Source organism: Manis javanica, chromosome 16, assembly GCF_040802235.1.
Source record: "Manis javanica isolate MJ-LG chromosome 16, MJ_LKY, whole genome shotgun sequence".
Taxonomy (NCBI): Eukaryota; Metazoa; Chordata; class Mammalia; order Pholidota; family Manidae; genus Manis; species Manis javanica.
Window position 1 is genome coordinate 45,267,032 of NC_133171.1, and position 27,387 is coordinate 45,294,418.

General features: G+C 38.7%; 2 protein-coding genes across 4 annotated transcripts in view; one reads left to right on the forward strand and one right to left on the reverse strand.

Moving 5' to 3' along the window:
- The window catches only part of POLH (DNA polymerase eta), a 48,732-nt gene extending 33,733 nt beyond the window's left edge, over positions 1 to 14,999 (reverse strand). Inside the window, exons 1-4 of one of the 2 annotated variants that reach the window (XM_017676240.3) lie at positions 14,740 to 14,998; positions 4,380 to 4,520; positions 4,011 to 4,145; positions 985 to 1,202 (exon numbers count right to left, since the gene is read on the reverse strand). In XM_017676240.3, the coding sequence (XP_017531729.2) occupies positions 985 to 1,202; positions 4,011 to 4,145; positions 4,380 to 4,516 (490 nt within the window). In that variant the 5' untranslated portion in view covers positions 4,517 to 4,520; positions 14,740 to 14,998. Of the gene's footprint in view, positions 1 to 984; positions 1,203 to 4,010; positions 4,146 to 4,379; positions 4,521 to 14,739 lie in introns of both variants that reach the window. The other variant, XM_037011792.2, reaches the window with a different exon arrangement.
- A 99-nt stretch (positions 15,000 to 15,098) lies between these two features.
- The window catches only part of XPO5 (exportin 5), a 42,661-nt gene continuing 30,372 nt past the window's right edge, over positions 15,099 to 27,387 (forward strand). The window contains exons 1-8 of one of the 2 annotated variants that reach the window (XM_017676263.3): positions 15,099 to 15,389; positions 16,719 to 16,840; positions 17,743 to 17,815; positions 18,861 to 18,998; positions 19,154 to 19,336; positions 24,708 to 24,734; positions 25,145 to 25,330; positions 25,961 to 26,037. In XM_017676263.3, the coding sequence (XP_017531752.3) occupies positions 15,285 to 15,389; positions 16,719 to 16,840; positions 17,743 to 17,815; positions 18,861 to 18,998; positions 19,154 to 19,336; positions 24,708 to 24,734; positions 25,145 to 25,330; positions 25,961 to 26,037 (911 nt within the window). In that variant the 5' untranslated portion in view covers positions 15,099 to 15,284. The remainder of the gene's footprint in view (positions 15,390 to 16,718; positions 16,841 to 17,742; positions 17,816 to 18,860; positions 18,999 to 19,153; positions 19,337 to 24,707; positions 24,735 to 25,144; positions 25,331 to 25,960; positions 26,038 to 27,387) is intronic. The other variant, XM_073224658.1, reaches the window with a different exon arrangement.

Below are 27,387 nucleotides of genomic sequence, written 5' to 3' on the forward strand. Positions count from 1 at the left end.
GGAGAAACAGGAATTCTTGTGTACTGCCAAGGGTAGGGTATCTTACAGTCATTCAGCAAAGCAATTTGGCAGTATTTAGTGGAACTAAGTTTATGTGTATATCCTATGACCCAGCAGTCTACTCCTGAAAATATTTCCCAGAGAAACCCTTGCATAGGTCCAAAAGAGGATGAATGAGGACATTCACCATATAAACAGTAGGAAGTTATAAACAACAAATGAGTTTGTCACTAGGATAATGGTAGATCCATACTATGGATTATGCTACAATTAAAAACAATCAATTACACATAAATACAGCTTCCTGGATAGATCTATGAAATTACCATTGAAAGAAAACTAAGAAAAAGAATAAGACCTATAATAACACATTATTATCTTGTAATTAAAAAGCACAAGGTTTAAAGAGCATACACAAAACAACATTATATAATTTATAAAGACATATACATTGATTAAAGAAGACATATGAAACACATGGTAGATGCCAGAGTGTGGGGGGGGGGGGCGCGTAGAGAGAGAGTGGGGGGAGAGAATCACTATGAAAGGGAAAAGTAAAATAAAAAGAAAGAGGCCTTGCAGCCCACTGCTCACACTGTGCTGTGAAGTGATTATAGACATTTTGAGTGACTCAACTCCTTTCACTTGAGGTCTCCCTTAAAAAATCTCACTCTTTTTATGATGAAGAAACCAGGTAACAATAATATAAACTAACCTACAAATGATGGAAGTGTTCAGTCTGTTTATAACTCTGAACTGCCCTAGTTATATCTAAAGAGAAACAATTTCATACAGATTTCACAACTTCCCAATATCCATAAGCCTGGGAAGGTAAGAGAATTTGTATATCCTTCCATGTAAGTGCTTGTGATTCATTCAGGTTGTAGTTAAGTTTCCTTTCAATCAATCCAAGAACGATCAGGATGATGAAGCAAAGCAGTTCCAAAGGCAGGAAGCAGAAGCAATATGAAGCTATGGAAGTACCTTTCTGAATAGTCCCTTCTGCTGCTGTAAGGCTATGGGGCAACCCTTCAATGTAGGTTCTTGGCAACAGGTCTGCTGAGATAGGCTGACCTTGCAGCTCTTGTAGTCTCTCTCGTACAGCACCGGTCAGGTCTACATAAGCCTCATCAATGCTGGCACGTTCAATCACAGCAAAACGAGACATTATACCCATCACTTCCACACTGGCCTCCCGGTACCTAAAAAGTATACAGATAATATGTGTAGGTAATAAATGAAAGGAACACTGAGATTGTTAGCCCCATCCCCTGGCTCTCAAAATGGAACAACATACATAGTCAATGTAAGGTCTCCTTAAAGAGAGAAATGGCTTGATGGAGACTAGTTAGCAACCCAAATGGAGAGGTCAATGAGCAGGCAGAAGGTCAGTTAACAGAAGCAATGAAAATGAACCATAGAAGCGAATATTTTTAGTGTGATTCTAGCACGACCAAGGTAAAAGGCATCCAGACCATAACATGTCTATGTTTCAAGGCTCTCTCTAATAGAAAGAAATGCTTCAAACTTGTTAAATTAGAAAACATTTTACTATTATCACCTATTCCTTTTGTTATTTTCCTACACCCACCACACAGTATTCTACTCCTACTTTTGTCTTCAAACTAAGAGGTAACTTAAGGAAACAGTGCACTGATCAGTGAACACAAGTATCTGGTCTTCTTCAGGCTGATATTTTTCATTATAAATTAACCAAGTGACATGCGTTTTACACTTCAGTCAATGGTGAGTTTGATTAACATGTGAACTGGTCCTCACCCCTCACCCCACATATAACTAACCAAGTCCAATCATTTTGGGTATATTAACATTCAAATTATCAAGTTGAAGTAAGGGCCTAGAATGTGGCAATGAGTCTGAGAAGGCAGATAGCCTCCCTGGGAGATACCAATCTCACCACAAACCTTCTATTCAAGCCATAAGAAGGTCTTCTGGATATATTGCAAGTGTTTCATTCAGGTGATAATATGTGATATTTTAATGTAATATGTGATCATTTATAATATGATAATATGTGGATATTTTCTTTGCTTTGGACTTGCCATGGAATTTAAAGTAACTTCTTTGTTTCTGTTGAAGCTACTTGATTTATCCTAAAAATGGAAATATTTGCACCTCTTCACTAAGACACTATAAAAATTACTAAAATTATTGTCCTAAAACATTCTCAAATGAGGGAATTAGGGAAAAGAGCTAGCTTTTTTCCCTTTAACATTATTTGGGCTTGTGAGAACACTGTCAGACTTCAAAGAACAAAAAGACAGTACAAGCATGTGTGCGGGCACGAGATCACGACCCACTTGCATACACAGGTAGCAAGGAAAGGACACTGTGCTGCAGTAGTCAATGTTCCTTCCTTCACAGGCTCTTGAGCAAATTACTCCAAGGTATTGGATAAACTTCATGTATATGTTTCTGTAAATCATATTCTTATTTTTATAACCTGGTATCTCAGGTCAGTTATTAAGATATTTAAATCAGCAATATTAAATCCAAAATATTAAACCTCTAGTTTATAAACTTACTCCTAAATTTTCTAAAACTGCCTTTGTTCATTATATGATGAAGATTTTTTTTAAGGTATCATTGATATACACTCTTATGAAGGTTTCACATGAAAAACAATGTGATTACTACATTCACCTATATTATCAAGTCCCCTCCCATACCCCATTGAACTCACTGTCCATCAGCATAGTAAGATGCTACAGTCATTACTTGCCTTCTCTGTGCTACACTGTCTTCTCCATGATTCCACCATATCATGTGTGCTAATCATACTACCCCTCAATCCCCTTCTCCCTCCCTCCCCACCCCCATCCCCCACCCTTCCCCTTTGTAACCACTTGATGAAGATTTTAACAGTAAAACAAATGATGCAGTTTAAAGTTGGTAGTGTGTGGCTTTTCAAAATCACACTCTGAAGTCAACTGTATTTCTAGGAAGTTACATTGTCTTTACCAGCATAAAATTCTATTGAATGCAAAGTAGTACATGTCCATACACTGAATTAATTGTACTTGAGAGGTGAGGTATTAATCTTGAGTCAAATCTGTCTTCTTTTCTGGCAATAACTCCAGTGGGAGGTTGGCTATAACACTCCACCTTTATACTTCTAGTTCACAGATGAATTCAATAATATCTCAAGTCCCCAGTCAAAGCACAATTACTACACTCCACATCACACCACACAGCACAGTGTGCCATGAAAATGTGGATACTGGAATCAAATCCTCAGTCTTCTGCTTCCTGAGCTGTGTTAAGTTAAAAATATTTAACCTCTCTAAACTTGCTTCCTCCCTGGGGTTGGGGTAGGGGGACAGTAATAACCAGAACCTATCTTATAACAATATTAGACTTGCAAAATATTGCCTATGGAGAGCTTAACACAGTGCCTGGCATATGACATACACTCAGAACATACCAGCTAGTTTTTTATTATAATGGCTGAGGTTTGTACCTATCTCTAACTTGGCTATGCCTATATATACATATTTCTCATTCCAAGGCTAACCTTCTAAAATGTGGGGGAGGGGGAGGGAGGGCAGCTCAGTTCAAAAACATAGAAAGTAATCTCCTTTGAGATTCTTCAATTCTGGCAAATATTTCTAAATATTGCACTGGAATATCACTTTGACTCATACTTCTCTGGAAAAACTGTTAACTTTTAGTCAGTTTAATTACTTCAAACACTTCAGACTTTTGGCCTGAGAATATGATAATTGGCATTACGTTTTCTAATAACCAATCTTTTAAATAAGGAACTGAAAGCATGTAAAGGACAGCAATTGTTATATATTATAATGACTTTTAACTGTTCCCAAAACATAGTATCAAATCCTGTTTCCATTTCACACAAAAACATTGGCTGAGAAAGGGAATTTTTTAAGATGTTATTCACATAAAACAAATTTAAAGCAACAGTTCCTAGCCTCATGGAATATTATTTCCAAATCTTCCATTCCCCTTAAACAATCTTTTCTTCTTACTTGGTGAGGTTAGCTTTCCCACGGGTCTCACGAACTTGTACCAGTAGAAGATCTGGGCATAACTTCTTAGCATCATCTGCCCACATACTTCTAGTGACTCCAAATGCACGAGCTTCATAACTCACTGCAATTATTCTAAGGTTAGAAAAAAAGGGGAACAGAAAAATATTACATGATCACAAGCAAGAATAGTTAAAATTTAATGTGAATAGACTATAAACACAACAGTACAAACTTTCTGGTCACAGATGCCACTATTTGATCTCAAACAAAGTTCAGAAATCTCAAAAATGTGACCTGGCATAGTGCTATGTATTCTTACAGGTTAAAAGAATAGTTAGCAGTAATAAGAATAACTATGATACTTACCCACCACTCTTCCATGATTTGTACTGTACAACTGCACAAGGTTTATTCCTCAAATGAGGATTTTGCCGCTGTTCCACTTGAACAAAAAAACAGTCCATATCCACAAGAGCAACTACCCGATCCTGTCCATTAGCCATTTTTCTGTAAAATGATATTTTATGGACAGTCAGAAAGGATACCTAATCCAAAGCACCAAAGAAAACTGTATTTCCAGTCTTCCATTGTTGAGTTCCATTAGCATGGGAGCATGATGAAAACTTTCAAGAAGGAAATGGGCATTTTCATATATTGCTGGCAGCAGAATAACAGACTGGTACAACTTTAGGAAGGCAACAAGTATTGAAAGTTTAGAAATACCCATCCCCACCAAAGAATTGAACACTTTACAAAAGAAGATATACAAATGTCAAAAGGCTCATGAAGATTGGCTCAACATCATTAGTCATATGGTAATGCAAATTAAAATCACAGTGCACATGAATAGAGGGATAAAACCAACAGTTAATCTAGATGATAGACAAATCTCAAGTATAAGTTCAGGGAAAAGAGAAGCAGATAATACGAACATTGGTGTAATATTCAACTACATACTTTAATTTCACTGGCTATTCCATTAATGTCCTTTTTCTGTTCCAGGATCCAACTAGGATTTAATCTTAGTCGTCTTGTCTCTTCAGTCTTCTCCAATTTGTGACACTTCCTCAGTCTTCCCTTGTTTTTCATAACCTTGACACTTCTCAAAAGAACTAATCAGTTACTTTGAGAATGTTTCTCAATTTAGGTTTGTATGACATTTTCTCTTGATTAGACTGATGCTATGAATTTTAGCAAGAATATTATAAAACTGACGTACATGATGCCAACATCTTACTGGTGATGGTTTAGTTGTGATCATATTTGTGATAGTGTTTGCAAGGTTTCTCACCATAAAGTCACTATTTTTTCTTTTGTAACTTATATCTTAGGGGAGATACTGAGATTATGCATGCAAATATCCTGTTTCTCCTCCAACTTTCAACCACTAAGCACCCATCACTAGATGTTGCCTGTAACAACCTTGCAGTGTTCTAATGGTAACTTTCTGCCCATTTGTGTAAATTTTTGAAGACAAAAGAAAAGAATACTACATACCATTTGTGGACAGACATACTTAAAGGTATCAATGATAGCAGACTGGAAGAATAAAACATACACTTGTCAGTGGATTCAGATTAATGTTATTATTTAACACTGTTAGAAATCTGGAAGAAAAAATGTAAACTAAAGCACTGGCTCCCAAACTTTGCTGCAAATTGGAATCACCTAGGAACATTTAAATAATATTGTTATCTGGCTTCTACCACCAGACACTCTAATTTAATTGGCACGAGTATGTTTTGTACTGATCTCAGCCTATTGATAGTAATGCTTTCTATTAGCTAGAAATGCCTGGGAACTCTGCTGGGCCCCAAAGAGCTTCCCACAAACATCTCCCCTTTCCAAGCCAGCCAGTGTTGTGACTGGACAGACAAGTGTGGTTCTTACTGTGACTGCAAGACACCTGTCAGCAATAACCATCAGAAAGTTTATTATTTACAGGCTCAGAAAATTACACAGCACACCAGGGGCCAGACGGCAAGGTCATGAGTAGAGAGAGAAAAAGAGATTTTTACTTGTGTAATCAAGCTGGTTAAAGTTCAATTGGTATTATAAGGATTTTTTAAAAATAAGCTTTAATATCAATAGTGTACTTAGGTAAATGAAAATTTTCTTTCATCTGCAACAAGGATATTTTCTTGGATTACAGAAAACTGTTCCTGATAAGAATATATTTTTACCTTTTAAATAATCTGTCTAGGAATTTTAATTTGATTCTAAGCTTTATCAAAATAATTTCCTGTGGTTCCTGTTGTCTTTATCAGGTCTTTGATTACCTAAGAAAACTGTCTTATTTTTTTTTACAACTTTGTAACTTTTGGTATTTGCCTGCTAAGTCTTTGTCACTTTGGTTAAATGGTAATTATGTATTAGTTTGCAGTGATCTGTGATTCTATTTAATCAAGTATTTTAAAACCTTTTGATATTTTTAATAACTTTCCCCCAAACTCAAATGCCAAATGAAGTCTTTCTGACCTCGAACTAACTTCGGAGTTTTCCACAGAGTAGCTGGAACATCTCAAAGACAAATACCATATGATTTCACTTATTTGTGGAATATAAAAACAAAGCAAACAGAAGGAACAAAACAGCAGTAAACTCATAGACACTGAGTAGTGACTAGTGGGGAAGCGTTGGAGTGGGTTGTGGGGGAGAGGGATAGAGGGACATAATAATTCACAATCACAATATAATTTGGTCACAGGACGATAGTACTGCATGGAGAATATAGTCTATGATTCTGTAACAACTTTCTGCTTTGATAGATAGTAACCATACCAGATGGGGTGAGGATTTAATATGGATAACTGCTGAACCACTGTGTCCTACATTTGAAACCAACATAAGATTGTATTATCAACGATACTTTAATAAAAGAAATAATGCTAAACCTTCTTTATGGATATTCGTGTGAAGATATGTTATTAATACAAGCATTCCAGAAATTATATGAAATTCTAAAATTCTTATATGTATTGTTATCAGTCATAATTTCAGTTTTCATCTTAAAATGTTGTGTATCATAGAAATAACCAAATTTCCTTGTCAATGGCATTATAATTAACTCTCATATCTTTAACCAAGGCCATTTTAAGTTTTCCATAATTTATAGTTATTATTTTATGCTAATGCTTTTGCAAATGTGTTTCATCTTCGAAGAGATACATGGAAAGGACTCCAACAAGTGCTCTACAATACAGGTGTAAATCTCACTCCCCTGACACCAAATGCAATGGTGTCTTTTTTTCCTACATATATGTGTAACAGTAACAATATCATACATAGCAGTAATAGTAGAATAACTCCGTTTGGGTTCCCTGACCCAATTCCAATGTGTGTATGTGGGAAGGGGTTTCCCCACATAGACTAACACCAAGCAATTCTTGAATACCAGCAGGGTGTTTGAGAACTTAACTCAATTATGATGATATGCCCAGAGACAGCACCAGATTCCCTAGGTTAAGGGCTCCATTCTACAAGACTGCCCTCCACCTGACTACAGATCCCAGTCACAAGCCCCAGGCAGTTCCCTGTGCTTCTGTCCTACTGGCTACAGATTGGAGGTTTCAATGACCTCCCCCTTAGGTTTGATTAATTTCCTAGAGCGGCTCACATAACTCAGGAAAACTCTTACAGTTTACCAGTTTAATAAAGGATACCACAAGGATATAAGTTAACAGTCAGATGAAGAGAGACAGAGGGCAAGGTCCCAAATAACCGAGCTTCTATCCTTGTGGAGCTTTGGGCCTGGTTCAGTGGCTCAGGAGGAGTTCTGGCTCCCCAAGCATAGCTCCTCTTTCCAACTGAGAAGCAGGACACAAGCTAGCAGAATGACCCAGTATGTATTTCTTACAACTCAATATAATGACAACAGGTTTCTGATAACTTTCAGATCACACTACTAAATTGGGTATGAAGTCATAGGACACAAATAAAGAAACTGATGGCATCATAAAATTGCTAACACAAGATCAAAATCAGTAAGAATTAATGAACTATGAGGATGATTGATTTTTATGACTTGTTTGAAACAGTTTCTTTAATGTTTCATTTTTTCTAGATTTAAAGAAACTTCTCAAGTTATCTATGACATACAGAAATTTGTTAAAGTATACCTTTGTGAACAAAACAATTACTTTTTCTCCTGCTTGACCCTCCAGAATTAGAAAACTCAGTGAGTATTCTTATTTTCATGGCAATATAGTTATCTACATAAGTTCAGTAAGAATCTGTTCTTGCAACAGGACACAGTTGGAAACATTGGTTATATTACCAAGGCTTTGACTAGAACTTATTATTTGACAGAAACATACATACATTCAGATATAACCAGACAACTTTAAGGAAACAAGGGGACTTCATGGAGCCAATAAGATGCCTTGGAAACACTGGCCTGGTACATTGTGTACAGGCTTCCCAGCAGCCTTATTAGGTGAGTAAGGAAGTTCATTTCCTAGAAGCCCAGGAACCTCAGGATATTTGGGGAGAGAGTGGGGGAGACTTGAACAAGAGAGGAAGTCAACAAATCTACAGGTATTGCAGGCAAAGTCTGACAACAAGTATTTGGGTTGGCTTCTGAGTCTTGAAAGGATTTTTTTAAATTAAGGTATCACTCATATACACACCTATGAAGGTTTCACATGAAAAACTTTGTGGTTACTACATCCACCCATATTATCAAGTCCTCCCCCATACCCCATTGAAGTCACTGTCCATCAGTGTAGTAAGATGCCACAGAGTCACTACTTGTCTTCTCTGTGCTACACTGTCTTCCTCTTGACCCCACACACCATGTGTACTAATCATAATACCCCTCAATCCCCTTCTCCCTCCCTCCCAACCCTCTTCCCCTTTGGTAACCACTAGTTGCTTCTTGGAGTCTGGGAGTCTCTTGTTTTGTTCTTTCAGTTTTGCTTCATTGTTATACTGCACAAATGAGGGAAACCATTTGGTACTTGTCTTTCTCCGTGTGGCTTATTTCACTGAGCATAATACCCTCTAGATCCATCCATGTTGCTGCAATGGTAGGATTTTTTTCTTCTTATGGCTGAATAGTACTCCATTGTGTATATGTAACACATCTTCTTTATCCATTCATCTACTGATAGACACTTAGGTTGCTTCCATATTTTGGCTATTGTAAATAGTGCTGCAATAAACATAGGCGTGCATATATCTTTTTGAATCTGAGATCTTGTTTCCTTTGGGTAAATTCCAAGGAGTGATATTTCTGAGTCAAATGGTATTTCTATTTTTAGTTTTTTGAGGAACCTCCATACTGCTTTCCACAATGGTTCAACTAATTTACATTCCCACCAGCAGTGTAGGAGGGTTCCCCTTTCTCCACATCCTCGACAGCATTTGCTGTTCCTAATCTTTTTGATGGTGGCCATCCCAACTGGTGTGAGGTGATACCTCATTGTGGTTTTATTTTGTATTTCCCCGATAACTAGCAATGTGGAGCATCTTTTCATGTGCCTGTTAGCTATCTGAATTTCTTCTTTGGAGAACTGTCTGTTCATATCCTCCACCCATTTTTTAATAGGGCTATTTGCTTTTTGGGTGTTGAGGCATGTGAGTTCTTTATATATTTTGGGTGTTAAGCCCTTGTCAGATATATCATTTACAAATATATTCTCCCATACTGTAGGATGCCTTTTTGTTCTACTGATGATGTCCTTTGCTGTACAGAAGCTTTTTAGCTTGATGTAGTCCCATTTGTTTATTTTTGCTTTTGTTTCCCTTTCCCGAGGATCTGCATTCAGGAAAGAGTTGCTCATGTTTATATTCAAGAGATTTTTGCCTTTTTCTTCTAAGAGTTCTATGGTTTCATGACTTACATTCAGGTCTTTGATCCATTTCGAGTTTACTTTTGTGTATGGAGTTAGACAATAATCTCGTTTCATTCTCTTACATGCAGCTGTCCAGTTTTGCCAACAGCAGTTGTTGAAGAGGCTGTCATTTCCTCATTGTATATCCATGGCTCCTTTATCATATATTAATTGATCATATATGCTTGGGCTTATATCTGGGCTCTCTATTCTGTTCCATTGATCTATGGGTCTGTTCTTGTGCCAGTACCAATTGTCTTGATTACTGTGGCTTTGTAGTAGAGCTTGAAGTTGGGGAGCATAATCTCCCCAGTTTTATTCTTCCTTCTGAGGACTGCTTTGGATATTTGGGGTCTTTTGTGGTTCCATATGAATTTTAGAACTATTTGCTCTAGTTCATTGAAGAATGCTGTTGGTATTTTGATAGGAATTGCATTGAATTTGTAGATTGCTTTAGGCAGGAATGCTATTTTGACAATATTAATTCTTCGTATCCATGAGCACAGGGTGTATTTCCATTTATTGGTATCTTCTTTAATTTCTCTCTTGAGTGTCTTGTAGTTCCTTGGTTAGGTTTATTCCTAGGTATTTTATTCTTTTTGATGCAATTATGAATGGAATTGTTTTCTTGATTTCTCTTTCTGCTAGCTCATCGTTAAGAGAGGATTTTAAAAGTTCAATTGGAGATTACTTATCAAAAGTTACAGCAAAGCAGACTTAAAGGAGTCTATATGGTCAATCACCATTCTTAATGTACTTATGTAAATACCCAGGCCAATTTTAATTAAGCTAGACTTATGTTACAAACAAATCAACTTTTTTTTTATTATCTATGATAGAAATGGGTATGATTGTAAATAGAAAACATTATTTTCAGTAATACACCTTTGTGGATATCAGATTTTAATGCTGTTCATTGTCTTTGAGGTTTTGTTTTCTACACATAAACTGTACTGGATCCTGAATTCTTCTGGTTCCCTCCAATAGTTGGCTACAACTCTCTAAATTTCCAATTTTTCTTCCACCCTTTGACTTGGAACCACTGAGAACTAAAACAGCCCCTTTTTCTGAAGTCATACAAGCTAATATAAACTTGATATAAACTTGAGAAATCACCACAACAGCTTATGTATAAACAGTCAGAGGGCATGCTGTTATGTGGCGCATTTACCAGAGACATTCAAACTGCAAACCAGGAAAATCTATCAGATTGCCACTGTCTACCCTGACTCCATCTGAAAATGCTTTTAGCCTGACATCTAGAAATCTTAACTGGCTGACTTCAGAACTCAGAAAGTGGAATTATAATCTGCTTCAATCATTAACTTTTGTTTTTATTTCCTTTGTTTCCATAGAAATGCCTCTTATTAAATACTGGAAGCACCACATAGGCCTGTTAAAAACTGAGAGTATGCCCAAAACAAAGTCCCTTGTTCTAAGTCTCTATCACTAAACCAAGACTTAACACCTAACACTTAGTTGTAGTTTCAGCTCTCCCCAGAGTATAATCTTAATCAGTCATTTTCTGGAATTTCCTCATCAGTACTGGTGAGGTAATCCACCTGATAGACCCCCAAAGGAATGTAATTTTGCTTGAAACAATCCACTCTTTGCTAGTTAACTTCCTCCTTGCCCCATCCCCTTCTGCCTACATAAAAGTCTTTTGAAGCTCCTTTCTACTGTTAGATGGGATACTGCCCAATCCATGAATTATTGAATAAAGCCAGTAAGATCTTTAAATTTATTCAGTTGAATAAAGAGCTCACATGCCTCAACAAACAAAAAGCAAATAATCCAATTAAAAAATGGGCAGAGGAACTGAATAGACAGTTCTCTAAAGAAGAAATCCAGATGGCCAACAGGCACATGAAAAGATGCTCCACATAGCTAATCATCAGAGAAATGCAAACTAAAACCACAGTGAGATATCACCTCACACCAGTAAGGATCGTCATGGAAAAGACAAACAACAACAAATGTTGGCGAGGTTGTGGAGAAAGGGGAACCCTCCTACACTGCTGGTGGGAATGTGAATTAGTTCAACCATTGTGGAAAGCAGTATGGAGGTTCCTCAGAATGCTCAAAATAGAAATACCATTCGACCCAGAAATTCCACTTCTAGGAATTTATCCTAAGAATGCAGCACTCCAGTTTGAAAAAGACAGATGCACCCCTATGTTTATCGCTGCACTATTTACAATAGCCAAGATATGGAAGCAACCTAAATGTCCATAAGTAGATGAATGGATAAAGAAGATGTGGTACATATACACAATGGAATATTACTCAGCCATAAGAAAAAAACAGATCCTACCATTCGCAACAACATGGATGGAGCTAGAGGATATTATGCTCAGTGAAATAAGCCAGGCGGTGAAAGACAAGGACCAAATGATTTCACTCATATGTGGAGTATAAGAACAAAGGAAAACTGATGGAACAAAACAGGAGCAGAATCACAGAACTCAAGAATGGACTAATAGTTACCAAAGGGAAAGGGACTGGGGAGGCTGGGAGGGAAGGGAGGGATAAGGGTGGGGAAAAAGAAAGAGGGCATTACGATTAGCATGTATAGTGCGTGGGGGGTATGGGGAGGTCTGTGCAACACAGAGAAGACAAGTAGTGATTTTACAGCATCTTACTATGCAGATGGACAGTGACTGTGAAGGGGTTTGTGGGGGGGACTTGGTGAAGGGGGGAGCCTAGTACACATAATGTTCTTCACGTAATTGTAGTTTAATGATACCAAAATAAAAATAATAAAAAAAATTTATTCAGTTGAGTTTTGTTTTTTAACAGGCCTACCGTGGGGAACCCACCTGCATTACTGCCTCTTGAAATGAGACACAACATTTTAACTGAACCGAACTATTTTCAGGGCTAAGAATTGGTTCCATGAGGTACAGAACAACCCACCAACTCAAGACAGGTTCAAACCTACTTACACAAGTGGCCCAAGATGTTAAAATATTTTACAATATTACTCAAACCCTTGAACAGATTTCCAGGGCCAGCCCCCAAGAGCACTGATTTAGTTTCATGGCTGGATCCTTCCAAGCTTGGAACAATGGCTACAGACTAGATTTCAATCTATCACTTGCATAGTTACTACAGAATTTGCTACTATAATCCTGTTAAGATGTGTACTTTCTGGGTTACAATGTTCCCTACCCTTGACTTAGCAATAGCCTCCCCATTGATTCTGAAGCCTTGGCATCACAGAGTGGACTGTAGTATAAACCACAGAAAGTTGTTTGTTTTTGTAATGCAGGTGCTTGATTTAAGCTTTGATTGCCCTGGCATTCACTTCAAAGAGGCTATCTATGGAATAAACATATTGCTAGCCATATGACTAGAGAAAAGAAACAGGCTACCTCTCTGCAGTGAGACTCCTTTGTTTTAGAGATCTTGGTTGATTTCAATGATTTCAGTCATTTGGGCTGCTTGTTATTTCTCCTTTTTCTCTCTTCCTGCACTTTAAGTTCCTACTCTTGTATTTTACATTTGTCAATAATAAACCCACGAAGTCCTCCACTCCAATAACAGCAGAACCCCAGGCCCCTGCTCACTCTCTTGCTCTACCTGAGACGACACAGTGTGCCCCCTACATTCCAAGGCTTGTAAGTAATAAACTTTTTTTTCTTCAACATTTCTTGACAGTTGTTGCTAAAGGGCATCTTGCAGCCATAATAAGAATCACAAGGGCTGGTCCAGTCCTAACACTGGTTTGGAAAGGGGGGCTGTCTGTCACTGGAGCCCAGGTGAGTGCCCCCTGGCATTTCTAATAAACAGAAAGCATTACTATCAATAGGCTGAGACTGTACAAAACAGGTATGACTTGGGCACTGTGAGTTTTAAAAACTCTCCTGGGTGTTCTAACACGCAACAGACATTGGGAACCAATAAACTTAAAGTAAACAAGATATTTATGGAAACACCAGTGATGCATGATTTAAATGTGAGAAACACAGGTTGTACAGTTGAGTAAGCACTCAACTGTATTGTAAAAAAAAGTGTCAAAATTTAACATTCACCCTGAGAAAAGTGGCATGTAATCACAAAGCTGGAAGATTAGTGGAAAGAAAATAAATTTAAAAAATAACAGTAGTCAAAGCCTTAATTCCTTATAAATTCCACTCAACTTTTTTTAAAAAGGCAGAATGTGATACTTTAAACACATGTAAGTTAAAAACCACTTCAGAAATCGCTTCACCTTTAAGTGGCTTTGGGGTATACTGGTACACATAATGCCAGAATAAAAATAGTAAGTGCATTTTCACACACACACACACAAACCAGCAAAGAAAAAAACCACCAGTTAAGTGCCATATTTGATACAAACAGCAGCAGAGATGGGGGATTTAAGTCCAGCAAACATCTTACTGTGTACACAAACACAAAAACCAATATGCAGACTTAATAGATAACGAAGCTGTTCAAGTTTTCGGTTTATGTATTTTGCCAGAGAAACCAAGAGCTTTTCTAAAATGGAAAATGAAACACACTCTGCCAAAACTTTCCTACGGAATAAAGATCACACTAATTGAATACAGCACTTCAAATAATCAAAACTCACAAGCCTTCGATAATTCCAATTATTCTTCATTAAGTATCTCCATTTAGCCCAATCTGTACAAAACAAGTTTGTGGCCGATCAGGTGATTACACATCCAAGCAAAGTACATGGGAAGAGGGAGGTTTAGGAGCTAAAGAAAAAAATACTTTTTCCACAAGCAAAATCCTCTTAGAAGACAATACCAGGGCCTTATCTCTCTGTGAGTGTAATTTCGGCCCAATATTGTCACCAGCCACTGCTATATCATAAAACCAACAGCCCAGGGAACAAGAAATGACTGAAAATAGTGATATCGAATGGTTCTAAATTCTCTTACCAATGTGACAAACACCTGGCAAAACTGCCAACCGAGGAATCCGCAGGTGCCGGGCTCAGTATCCACTGAAGGAAGACGCAGGGATCTTGAACATCTGTTTCAAGAGAGATTTATTCCCCGTAAGGACAGAGAAACGGAGCAAGGGTCGCACCCTTGTTCGGGTAGCCACCGTCACTGCCGGATGAGTTCAACTGTGCCCGACTGCTCAGCAACAGCCCGCCTAACAGAGATCTAATAGCGCGCGCGCGGCGACGAGCGATTGATGCGCCTGCGCACCCGCGTCCTTCCGTCTCTCGCTCCGCCCACCCAGGAGCAACCGTCAAGGGAGCCGCCACTTCCGCGTGCGCGTGCGCAGTGGCAGGTCGGACGCGTGCGCAGCGCCGGCCCCTTCCCGGCCGGAGCTTCTACAGTTCACGCTCCTCCTCCCGCTCCGCGCCCCCGCCCCTAGCCGGCCTCTGCCCTGTACCAGCGTGGGGTCCAACCGTGGGAGCTGTACGTTCTCCCGGGACGGCCGCGGTACGTACTCACGGCGCCTGGCTTTAGCCATGGCGATGGATCAAGTGAACGCATTGTGCGAGCAGCTGGTGAAAGCGGTGACGGTCATGATGGACCCCAGTTCTACTCAGCGCTACCGGCTGGAAGCCCTCAAGGTAGCTAGTCTGGCGCCCCAGGCCTGCCCGAGACCTTCCCGAGCCCCAGCCGTCCCGGCGTCGCCCGTAACCCTGGTCGTCTCCCTCCCACGCGGTCCCTGGACCTCCCACCCCAGCCCGGGGGAGCCTTCCTCTCCCCGCCTTCTCTGCTAGCCGCGTCTGCCCTTTTCCCCGGGACGCTTCGGTCCCTAGCTGCTTCTCCTCCCACCACCACTTCCCAATGCCCTTTCCTCCCTTTTCCCCACTTCTGTTCACTCTTGTCGGCACCACGACCCCGTCTACAGCAGGCTTCACCCATTTTAATTTCCCAAGCCTCGCATCCTGTTGCCTCCCCTTGGCGCACGTGCCCTTCGCGTCCCCAGCACCAGTTACATTCTTTGTGATCCCCCCTGCACCAGGCGTTGCCTTGTAGATCCACTCTCCTGACGTCCCAACCGAGCACACCGGCCTCCTTAGTACCCCTTTACTTAACATCTTTTACTTCTCATTAAGCCTCTTCTGTGTCCTGGGTATATCTGGGCTAATTCTCACGCACTCTCCCCCCAAGTTTTTTAGTGTGCAATATTCTTAGAATGTTTTGCGCAAAGATGAACTTAAACCACGTACTTTGCATTTTATCAAGGGCACTTTGGTTTCCTGAAAGTACTTTTCTTAAGTGTGAGGCGCTTCTCCTGGAACTGACTCTTGTGTTGCAGTTTGGGAATGCTAATGCAATATGAGCTTACTCCCGCATCAAACTATGTGTATGGGCTGTGAAAAATGACCATTAGGAAAAAACACCTGTGCTGTGCATATTTTAAGTGATGAAAGTTCGTAAAGTAGGGTGAGCATCACTTTGAGGAAATTACAACATATAAAAGTATGGCACAGAACTTGGAATCAGAAACAGTTGGATCTGTTAGTTTGGTATTTATTATAAAATGTTAAAAACAGACACAAAAATAGAATACTACAATGACCCTGTACCTGTCACCTAAACTCAGCAGTCATAAAGATTTTGCCACATTTGCTTTATCCTTTCCCTTCAGAAAAGGTTTATAAAGCAAATCCTAGAAATTGTCATTTCACCCCTATGTAATTTAGGGGTGTGTATCTAACAATATTTTGCTCATTTAGGTCTTTTTTTTTTTTTTACATTAGTTGGCTACAGCATTAGGAAATCTGGAACTATCAAAGTGAAAGGAATGTTGATCTGTTCTTTACTCACATAATATTGATGTAGATGTTGCAACTTAAAAATATAGCTCAGGTTGGAATCTTAAAATGCAATTTTTTTAGTCCCCTCTCTTTGTTGACTCCTAAGGGAAACACTAACTTTTCTTCTTTCAGTTTTGTGAGGAGTTCAAGGAAAAGTGCCCTATCTGTGTCCCCTGTGGCTTGAGGTTGGCTGAGAAAACACAAGTTGCCATTGTCAGACACTTTGGCCTTCAGATCCTGGAACACGTTGTCAAGTAAGGAGCTTTTGGACATTAACACTGAAGTCAATGAGAGATCAAATCTTTATTTCTTACGTAACTCATAGAGCTACTCTTTAGGTGAGTAGAAAAGAGCATTCCCCAAGAAGAAGCGAATGATCCCCAAGAGATGATCACAGCCTCACGAGAGCTCTCATTCAGGACTTAACCTTTCCCTACAGTTCCTTCATCTGTGTAAAGTGCAGAGTACATAGTGAGCATTCTACAAATATTAGCCGATAGCCATTCAGCCAGCATTTGCTGAGCTCCTACTAATATCAGCAGACCTCAGAGTCTCTTTAGAATAATACAATATATAGGTACACAGATTTCCGATTAGGCATTGTGCCTTTCAATTTTTTTCCTTTAAGTTTGAGAGTGGGCCTTCCCTGAATGGTAAACCCCAAGCAGGGTTATATGAGAGTAACCATAAACCCTTCCCAACTTGAGTCCCTTACCCCCAGTAACTGTCAGAAGGATAAGCTTTTAAGACTTAGCCACAGCTTTTCTGGAATTGCATTATTACTTTGTAAGCCAGTACTTAGTATCAAGATTCAAGATTGTATTTTCTGAAAAGCAGTTATCTCAGATGTGTATTTGCTTTTGGTCTGTCAGTAAAATCAAGAAAAGTTGATTTGTGCACAGATGTTGTGTTGTGGATGCCAATTAATGGTCTACTGCCTATGTATAGAAGTCTTCCTCAAGAATTTTTCTGTTGTTAGTATTTGCGTTAAATGTGGACCAAAAACATTTGGTTGTTTCTGTTCTTTGAAGGATACAAAATCGAAAGTATAATTTCTTAATGACATGGCCAGCGTAATCTAACACAGGAATCAAAGGTAGTCTCTCATGAAGACTTCTAACATGGTTCTTTTGACTTCATGCATTTTGGTGGCCAGGTTTCGGTGGAACAGCATGTCTCGATTGGAGAAGGTCTATCTGAAGAACAGTGTCATGGAGCTGATTGCAAATGTAAGGAATGGTGGGTTGGAAGACTGGTGTTTCTGAGGTAACTTAGACAAAGTGTGATCCCTTCAGTATAGCATTTGTGTAAAAATTCACTGGTTCTATACAGCTGGAACAGCATGCTTTGTATATTACATGTTACCTTCAAAGTAAAAAGAACCACCATCACAAGAAATCATAATTCATCACATTTCTAGGTTTAATTAATCCCTTATGGGTTGACTTCTATTTTTAAAATTATAAAGATAGGGCAGAAGAGATGAAACATTTTCAGCAAATGAATAAGATTTCTTAGAACTAAATTAGATTATACCTTGCTATTTATTTCCTTTTATTCCAAACTGAACTACCATATGATTCTAAAAAATAGGATGAATTTGTTTAGGGAGTTAAAATAATGGCTTTACACATGTTTAAAATTCACAGCCTTTTTTTTTTCTTTCATAAAAAGGGGTTGAAAGTGGAATTTTCACCTTTTTATCTCCAAAGTCCTTTAATAGGAAAAAATCCCTTCAAAATTATTAATTAACTTAGCTAGGATTTATATTTTGCTAGTTCTGGGGAAACTTGAAAGAAGTCATAATTCATTAAACTTGATAGCAAACTTCAGAAAAAGAGAGTCCCAGTGATAGTATTTCTGTATCTTTTAATACTAGAACTATTGGTAAAATATTCAGTTGTGCCCCTAATTCTCCCATTTAACAACCTCACAACATATTCTTTATTTCCATACTATTCCACCCTGGCCCTCTTACACAGTGATGCAGTTGATATGAGAGTCTTTTCAGTTTGGAAAGGGTAACAGTGATGTCTTCCTTGCTCTCTGTGTCAGCCGTTTTATTAGCTGGTGCAGCCCTCACTAAAACTTAAAGTGGGAAGAATAATTAGTGAGAATGCAGGACAAGTGACTCAGACATGGAGAACAGGTTTGTTTATTCTGTTTAGTTAAAAAGTAGGCCTGCTGATGAATTTTGTACACTTTTCACAACCCAGGGTTTTTTCTCCCTTGAAATCAGTCTTACAGACCTCTTAATATCTCTTTGTTTTTCAGGGGACACTGAACATTTTGGAAGAGGAGAACCACATTAAAGATGTTCTATCTCGAATTGTAGTAGAAATGATCAAGCGTGAGTGGCCACAGCACTGGCCTGACATGCTAATAGAATTGGACACTCTTTCCAAACAAGGGGTATGAAATACAGCTGTAATAATTCGGGTTTTTGTTTTTTGTGGGGGTTTTTGTGCTCTTCAGGGGTTTCTTTGTATTGTCAGCAGAAAGGTCCTTTGGGCATACATAGAATGAAAAAGATATTTAGTTTAACTAGCTTATTTCTGTTGATACAGGAAACACAGACAGAATTAGTGATGTTCATCCTTTTGCGTCTGGCAGAGGATGTAGTGACCTTTCAGACACTACCCCCTCAAAGAAGAAGGGATATCCAGCAAACATTAACCCAGAACATGGAAAAGATCTTCAGTTTCCTACTTAACACACTTCAAGAAAATGTAAACAAGTACCGGGAAGTGGTAAGGGATGCCCCACCTCCCCAAAGTTCTATTTTCTAATGTGTGTTTTGTTTGTTTGTTTAAAGTTATAATCCTTCAGAAAGGAACTAAGGTGTCTACTTCAGCAAAAGAACAGGCCATTTTATTAGGAAAAAAACAGATGACAAGATTGGAACTAATTTTCTAAGAAACTCAGTTCCATAAGTTTCCATGTCTACTTAAAAAAATTCCTTTTGTAATATTTTTTATTGAAGTATAGTTGATATACAGTCTTTATTGGTTTAAAGTATACAACACAGTGGTTCGGCAGTTACCCATATTATTAAATCCTCACTTGCGCTAGTATGGTAACTTTGTCAACATAGGAAGATATTACAGAATTATTGGCTATATTCTCCATGCTGTACTACTGTCCCCATGGCTGACGTATATTATGATTGAGAATTTTTGTGCCCCTTTTATTCTCCTCACCCTCCCCGCCCACCGTATCTCCTCCCCATGCCCCCGGTAACCACCAGCCAGTTCTCAGTGTCTATGAGTCTACTGCTGTTTTGTTCATTTTGTTTTCCTTTGTTTTATATTCCACAAGTAAGCGATATCATACGGTATTTGTCTTTCTCCACCTGACTTATTTCACTGGGCATTATACCATGTAGGTCTATCTATGTTGTTGCAAATGGCAGGATTTCATTCTTTTTTATGGCTGAATAATATTTCATTGGGTATATGTACCACATCTTCTTTATCCATTCATCTGTTGATGGATACTTTGGTTGCTTCCATACCTTGATTATTGTAAATACTGTGGTGATAAACATAGGGGTGCATATATCTTTTCAAATCAGGGATTTTGGTTCTTTGCATAAATTCCTAGAAGTAGAATTAGTGAGTCATACAGTATTTCTACTTTTTGTTTTTTGAGGAACTGCCATACTGCTTTCCACAGCAGTTGCACCAACTTCTCTCCAGCAGTATAGGAGGGTTCCCATTTCTCCACATCCTTGCCAACACTTATTATTTCTTCTCTTTTTTTAAAATTCATTTTATTATCATTAATCTACAATTACATGAAGAACATTATGTTTACTAGACTCCCCCCTTCACCAAGTCCCCCCCCACAAATCCCATTACAGTCACTGTCCATCAGCGTAGTAAGATGCTGTAGACTCACTACTTGTCTTCTCTGTGTTGCAGATCCCTCCCTATGCCCCCCCCCCCATGTTATACATGCTAATCGTAAGGCCCCCTTTCTTTTTCCCTGCCCTTATTCCTCCCTTCCCACCCCTGCTGCCCAGTCCCTTTCCCTTTGGTGACCGTTAGTCCATTCTTGGGTTCTGTGATTCTGCTGCTGTTTTGTTCCTTCAGTTTTTCTTTGTTCTTATACTCCACAGATGAGTGAAATCATTTGGTACTTGTCTTTCTCCGCCTGGCTTATTTCACTGAGCATAAATACCCTCTAGCTCCATCCATGTTGTTGCAAATGGTAGGATTTGTTTTCTTCTTATGGCTGAATAATATTCCATTGTGTATATGTACCACATCTTCTTTATCCATTCATCTATTGATGGACACTTAGGTTGCTTCCATTTCTTGGCTGTTGTCAACAGTGCTGCGATAAACATAGGGGTGCATATGTCTTTTTCAAACTGGGCTCCTGCATTCTTAGGGTAAATTCATAGGAGAGGAATTCCTGGGTCAAATGGTATTTCTATTTTGAGCTTTTTGAGGAACCTCCATACTGCTTTCCACAATGGTTGAACTAATTTACATTCCCATCAGTAGTGTAGGAGGGTTCCCCTATCTCTGCAACCTCACCAACATTTGTTGTTGTTTGTCTTTTAGATAGTGGCAATCCTTACTGGTGTGAGGTGATATCTCGTGGTTTTGATTTGCATTTCTCTGATGACAAGCAATGTGGAGCATCTTTTCATGTGCCTGTTGGCTATCTGAATTTCTTTGGAGAACTGTCTGTTCAGCTCCTCTGCCCATTTTTTAATTGGATTATTTGCTTTTTGTTTGTTGAGGTGTGTGAGCTCTTAATATATTTTGGATGTCAACCCTTTATCGGATCTGTCATTTATGAATATATTCTCCCATACTGTAGGGTACCTTTTTGTTCTGTTGATGGTGTCCTTTGCTGTAGAGAAGCTTTTCAGCTTGATATAGTCCCACTTGTTCATTTTTGCTTTTGTTTCCCTTGCTTGGGGAGATATGTTCATGAAGAAGTCACTCATGTTTATGTCCAAGCGATTTTTGCTTATGTTTTTTTCTAAGAGTTTTATGGTTTCATGACTTACATTCAGGTCTTTGATCCATTTTGAATTTACTTTTGTGTATGGGGTTAGACAGTGATCCAGTTTCGTTCTCTTACATGTAGCTGTCCAGTTTTGCCAGCACCATCTGTTGAAGAGACTGTCATTTCCCCATTGTATGTCCATGGCTCCTTTATCATATATTAATTGACCATAAATGTTTGGTATTTCTTCTCTTTTTGATAGTGGCCATTCTCTTTGGTGTGAGAGGATATCTCATTGTGGTTTTGATTTGCGTTTCCCTGATGATTAGCAATGAGGAGCATCTTTTCATGTGCCTATTGGCCATCTGTATTTCTTCTGTGGAAATTCCTTTTATGTGAATAAAATCATTTAAATAATATAAAATGAGGCTAATTCTTAATATTTGAAAGCCCAGATTTCTGATAGGTTAGGGTAATATCCCTGGTAAATTTTGATGTCCCATTTAGTCCTGGTCCCTTTTGAAGTAGAAGCTGTCAAGTTTTATTGATCTTAACTTCCTGGTACAGGTTTCCCCCAGTTTCCAAAAGTAGAGCAATCGCATGAAGCCCTTCATTAGCTGAAATGGGGTAAAGAAGCAATTACCACTCATTTACATGGGAATATTTTAGAGCACTCCCAGACTCTAAAAATAACTCTCTGAGGCTTTTCTGATACCTTAGGACACATCTTGCTAATGGTTGCACAAAATAAGTTGAGATAAAGCACAGAAGCTCACAAAGGTCAAAACTATGGCGGCTCGGTGCTGAGATGCTCAGTGTAGTTCCCAGAAAAGGAGCTTGAGACAGTGTCTGTCACCCTTGCTGCTCCAGGTGCGCACTGCCTCGTAATGAATTGCTGCATAACAAATGCAGAACACTCCTTTTGCTTTTTGCCTTTTTTTATAAAAGCAAAAATCCTCTTGGATTTCTTCCAGTTAGCAAAAACAGATACTAATGTAGGTGAAGTAGTATGACACAGACTTTCAAAAAGCAGGGATACCTGCCATTTATGCTTGGTGATGAGGTATTTCTTCTGCTGAAAAGGGCAAGCCAGGTACTGTCTTTTCAACCATCATCATTTTTTGCAGTGAATCTTCAGAAGAAGGCAGTTCAAAAGTTAATCTAGTACAGTGGTTCTCAACAGGGGGCAGTTTTGCACCCCCCAGGTTGTCAGAACTAGGAATTGCTAGTAGCATCTAGTGGACAGAGACCAGGGATGCTGCTAAACATTCTATGACACATGGGACAGTCCTCCAGCAATAAAGAAATACCCAGCCCGAAATGTCAGTAACACCAAGGTTGAAGACCCTGATGTAAAATTCTTGTAGGTGCTTATTTCACAGAATAGGATTAACTAAAATTAGTTATCTTTTATGCCCATGGCAGCTTCATTACATCTCTTTTCAGAGATGTGCTAGATACTAACACAAATGTCAGGAAGGTCCTCTGAGCTGTTAGGGTTAGGAACTCAGAGTGAGTACCCAATATATGCTATATACTTGTTTGCATTTTGTTTGTGTTATTTAAGCCTCAAAACAACCCTAAGAACCAGAAAGTATTGTCTTCATTTTACAGAAGAGGAAACCAAGGGTCAGAGAGCAGTTATTGAAGATTCCCTAAGGAATGGTTACGGTGGAATTCAAGTCCCATTCTTTTACTAGAATGGACTCTTTCCCCAAAAATACCTCTCCAAGATTTTTCAAAAAAAAAAATTTACATTTAAAAACCTAAATATATTGAGAGTAAGGGAGCTTTTCTTTTCATTATCCCTTAGGAGAAGGTGACAAACTATGAATACTTAGATGGCCTGGAAATCTAGCCAGTATGCCAGAGCAGGGCTGATTGGTGACTGTTGGACACAAGTTAGAGACCTGTCTACTATGGTGTTTTTCTTCATCCTCAGTTTCAGTTGTTTTAGTCTGTTAAACCAAGCTGCCACTTTGCAGGACCAGAGCACACCAAGAGCCATCTTTTGTTCCTAGAATTTAACAGTTTTCTCATAGTTCCTACTCTACTTCCACTCCTTCACCTTCCCAGTTGGGGAGCAGGTTGAATGGTAAATGATGGGATGAGCAGGCTCACTCTCCCTGTCCCATCACCTGTCTCCTGCACCATCGTAGGGGGGTTGGGGGATCCATGGGAATGAGGGTTTGCTGGAGGGGAGGTAAAGGCTGGACTTTGCTGTTGCCACCTGGATCCCTTTTCCTTCTTGGGGATATTGGTAGGTGTTGGTGAGAGGGTTCTACTCATCTCTTCCCCATCAACCCCTCTACTTGACCACTGATGATGGAGGCTAAATACTTGTTCTTTATTTTGTAAAGTGTTTTTGAAAGTTGAGAAAAGGATTCATAAAACAAATCCTTTATGATCTCAATGGTGGTAAGTTTTCAGGTACTTCAGAAGTTGCTATTCTGCTTGTGTTCTCCTCTAACTGTTTTTAGGAGTTACTCTTAATTGCAGAAATTCCTCAGGAAAATACTAATTTTTTACACATGTAAATTATAAGCACTGTATATTTTTATGAAATTTGATATGTAATTCAAAGTGTCCATCTACTAAACAGACATTATTTTGTATCTATTTAGCATCTAGTTTTTTGTGTACATAATTTTCCTATAGTTATGTCCATACATACATGCTCATAAATAGTACTAATTTAATTTTGTTTCTTGCTTTTTTCCATTAACATTACATCATTTCAAAATACCTTTACTAGTTATAATTTGCCTTTGTTTTAATATGGAAAAATGCTAATATTTTGTTTTAAACCATATTTTTTTTATCGCTAATAATGTTGAGCCTTATTCATTGTTCATCTGTTGTATTTCTTTGTAAACTGTGTGCTTTGAAACTGTCTTTGTGGATCTTAATGTTACAATTTGTATTAGCTCTTTAAATATTAACTTTCTGTCCATACTGCTAGAATTAAAATAACCTGTCCTCCTAGGGGGATTATCAGTCATGCGTTGTTAGTATAGTTGTATTCTTTCCAAGATTAAAAGTTGAGTTTTTGTATTTGAAAATCATTATTCAAGGGCCTTGATTATGGGGTGGAAAGTTACTACATAGCCTTTTGCTCATTAAAAACACTGGATCCTTATACTTCTTTTCTTTCAGAAGACAGATAATTCTCAGGAGTCAAAGGTAAGAGCTCTTTGTGGAATTGGAATGAGATTGCTTTGAGGCTTTCAGGTACAGGGATGCATACACCTAGTGGAGGGTGACCTCACCCTTGATTTGAGCACTGAGCTATGGTGGAAGTGAGTTAAAAATACAGTATTTGAGATTTCTTGAAAGAGATAACATGGCCACACATGCCATTGTGGTCTCACTGACAAACGCTAAGAATGCTGTTGTTTGAGAAGTGATGATATAAGAAGAAAACCTTTGAATTTCCCTATCAGCGGCAGTTATGTGAGGGCTTTTTTTTTTCTTTTTTTTTTTAAGAGAGTTTTCTTTTTAGAGTTAGATAATAGAAGGCACTCAGGTATAACCACAGCTTCCTAGTCTATTAGTGAGGATTAAATGTTCAAAACGTATTTCTTTTCACACAGGCCCAAGCAAACTGTCGCGTAGGAGTTGCAGCACTGAATACTCTAGCAGGCTACACTGACTGGGTGTCCATGAGTCACATCACTGCTGAAAACTGTAAGCTCCTGGAGATGCTGTGTCTGCTTCTGAACGAACAGGAACTTCAGTTGGGAGCAGCTGAGTGTCTTCTCATAGCAGTGAGCAGGAAAGTAAGTTAGCACTTCCAAGTGACTTATATCCTCAGTCTCTAAAGCATGTACGTGTGTGTTTATTTTGTATGTTGTGGCAGAAAGACATTTAAAGGTAAGGTTTTTTTTTCCTTGGTGACAACTTAACTACCTGCCTCCAACCCCTTTGGACAATAGTTAGCCCATATTCTAGAGATTCATTGGCAGAAGATACAGAGGTTTGTTGAGGTACTTTGTCCTTGAAATAGCTATGAGTCTTGCTACTTCACACTTAAGAAATGAGATTGAAGTAATACTAAAGTTTAAAATTCATTTAGTGTTATATCAGAGAATCTTAGATGGTGGCTATGCTGGCTTTATATGTGTCTTGGCTAACAAATGGGGTAGTAACCTTCATAGGAATATCACTGTCAGGTATAATTTACTGTGCTTTCATATCAGCATTATTGCCCAACACATTTTTTTAAAAACTAGTCTCATCCAGATTTAGTTTTAAAGAGTTGTTCTTTCCCAGTGTCAGTCAGCCCTGGGGCTATGTGAGAAATTACTTACTAAGTCAGTATATTTGACTATGTAGGTAAAGAAGATGGTAATATGGAGGCTTTTAATAATATAGTTGTATTACCTGTGTTTCCCTAAAATTGGGTCTAGGGCAAGTTGGAAGACCGAAAGCCGTTGATGGTCTTATTTGGAGATGTTGCCATGCATTATATACTCTCTGCTGCACAGTGAGTATCTACTTTTCTATGCATCTTCTAATTTTGTCATTTTTATATCTTATTTGGCTATATCTGAAGTTCCTGTCTGAATGTTGGCAGTCAGTGAACAACAGTGTTTTTAATAGGAAAATCAGGCCATCTTTAAGGGACTGTTTAACTTTTTTGAAGATCTTATGCTGGAAATAAGTTGTGGCCATTGACTTAGCACCCATTCACTTTCACAGTTTTCCCCTTTCTCCCCAGACAACTCATCTCCTTGATTCTCTTTGTCTTGCTTCTGATGAACCCTAAGCCTCCTAGTAGCCTTGGTGACTAGGCCTGAGAGTGCACTGATCTGCTGGACCAGAGTATATCCCAGGGCATGCCTTGAGTGCAGAACTCCAGATACTCCTCTTTGCTCTCCTCATCAAAGCAATCAATGCCTGAAGTGCTGAGGCTCTTGGAAGCAGCTGGAACAATGTGTTCAATGAGAAATGTATGCATAAAACGTGTGAACACATGCTGTGTCCCAAAATAATGGCTTCTGCTTATTTTCTTCTAATTGCTGTAGAGAATGTTAAAGCATTTCCTGTTATGTGTTTCTTACCAGGGAGTCAGGTAAAACTGTATTATAAATAGTTGAAGCTGTCACAACCTGCAACCCCCTTCCCCAACCTTTTTGATATTCTTCACTTAAACTCTTGGTCTCAAAGAGAAGTGAAAAGATGTGAGGCACGTGTCTTGCTTAAAATCTCTTACTGTCCATTCTAATACAATTCTTATGAGTGCTTTCTTTCCAGTGGAGACTACAGCTCTGTTTTTAATGGGTCTTGTTTATTAAATTAATAACATCTGTTTTGGCTCACTGCTGTAGTTACTGTTTTCAAGGCCCATTTCTTGTTCCATAGAGACCATGACATTCACACTGAAGTGTCCCTTCTCTGTGCTACTGGTATTGGTTAATAAAGCTGTGATTCAAAGCCAGGCAGTCAGACCTTAGAGCCTGTGATCATAATGCCATTTTGCCCTTCGGCATCACTAGAGTCTCACATACCCCAAGGCCCATAATTTTTTCATTATATTCTGCTACCTCTATGACACTAATATGGCTGCTGTCCACACTAGTCATTATTAATTTTTGTTGTGAATAGTCTCACCTCATTTCAAGTCAGGTTTTGTCACCAAATAAGTTATTTTTTATTTAAAGAGCTATCTGGATTCTAAAATAGCAGATACAGGATTGCGGATCTGAACTAAGTGACTTAGAGAAATGAGATGCAAAATTATGTTTGTATTAGGTTTTCTTTTTAAGACTTAATTTCTTTTGGAGCAGTGAGGCACGTGTCTTACTTAAGGTTCACAGCAAAATTCAGAGGAAGG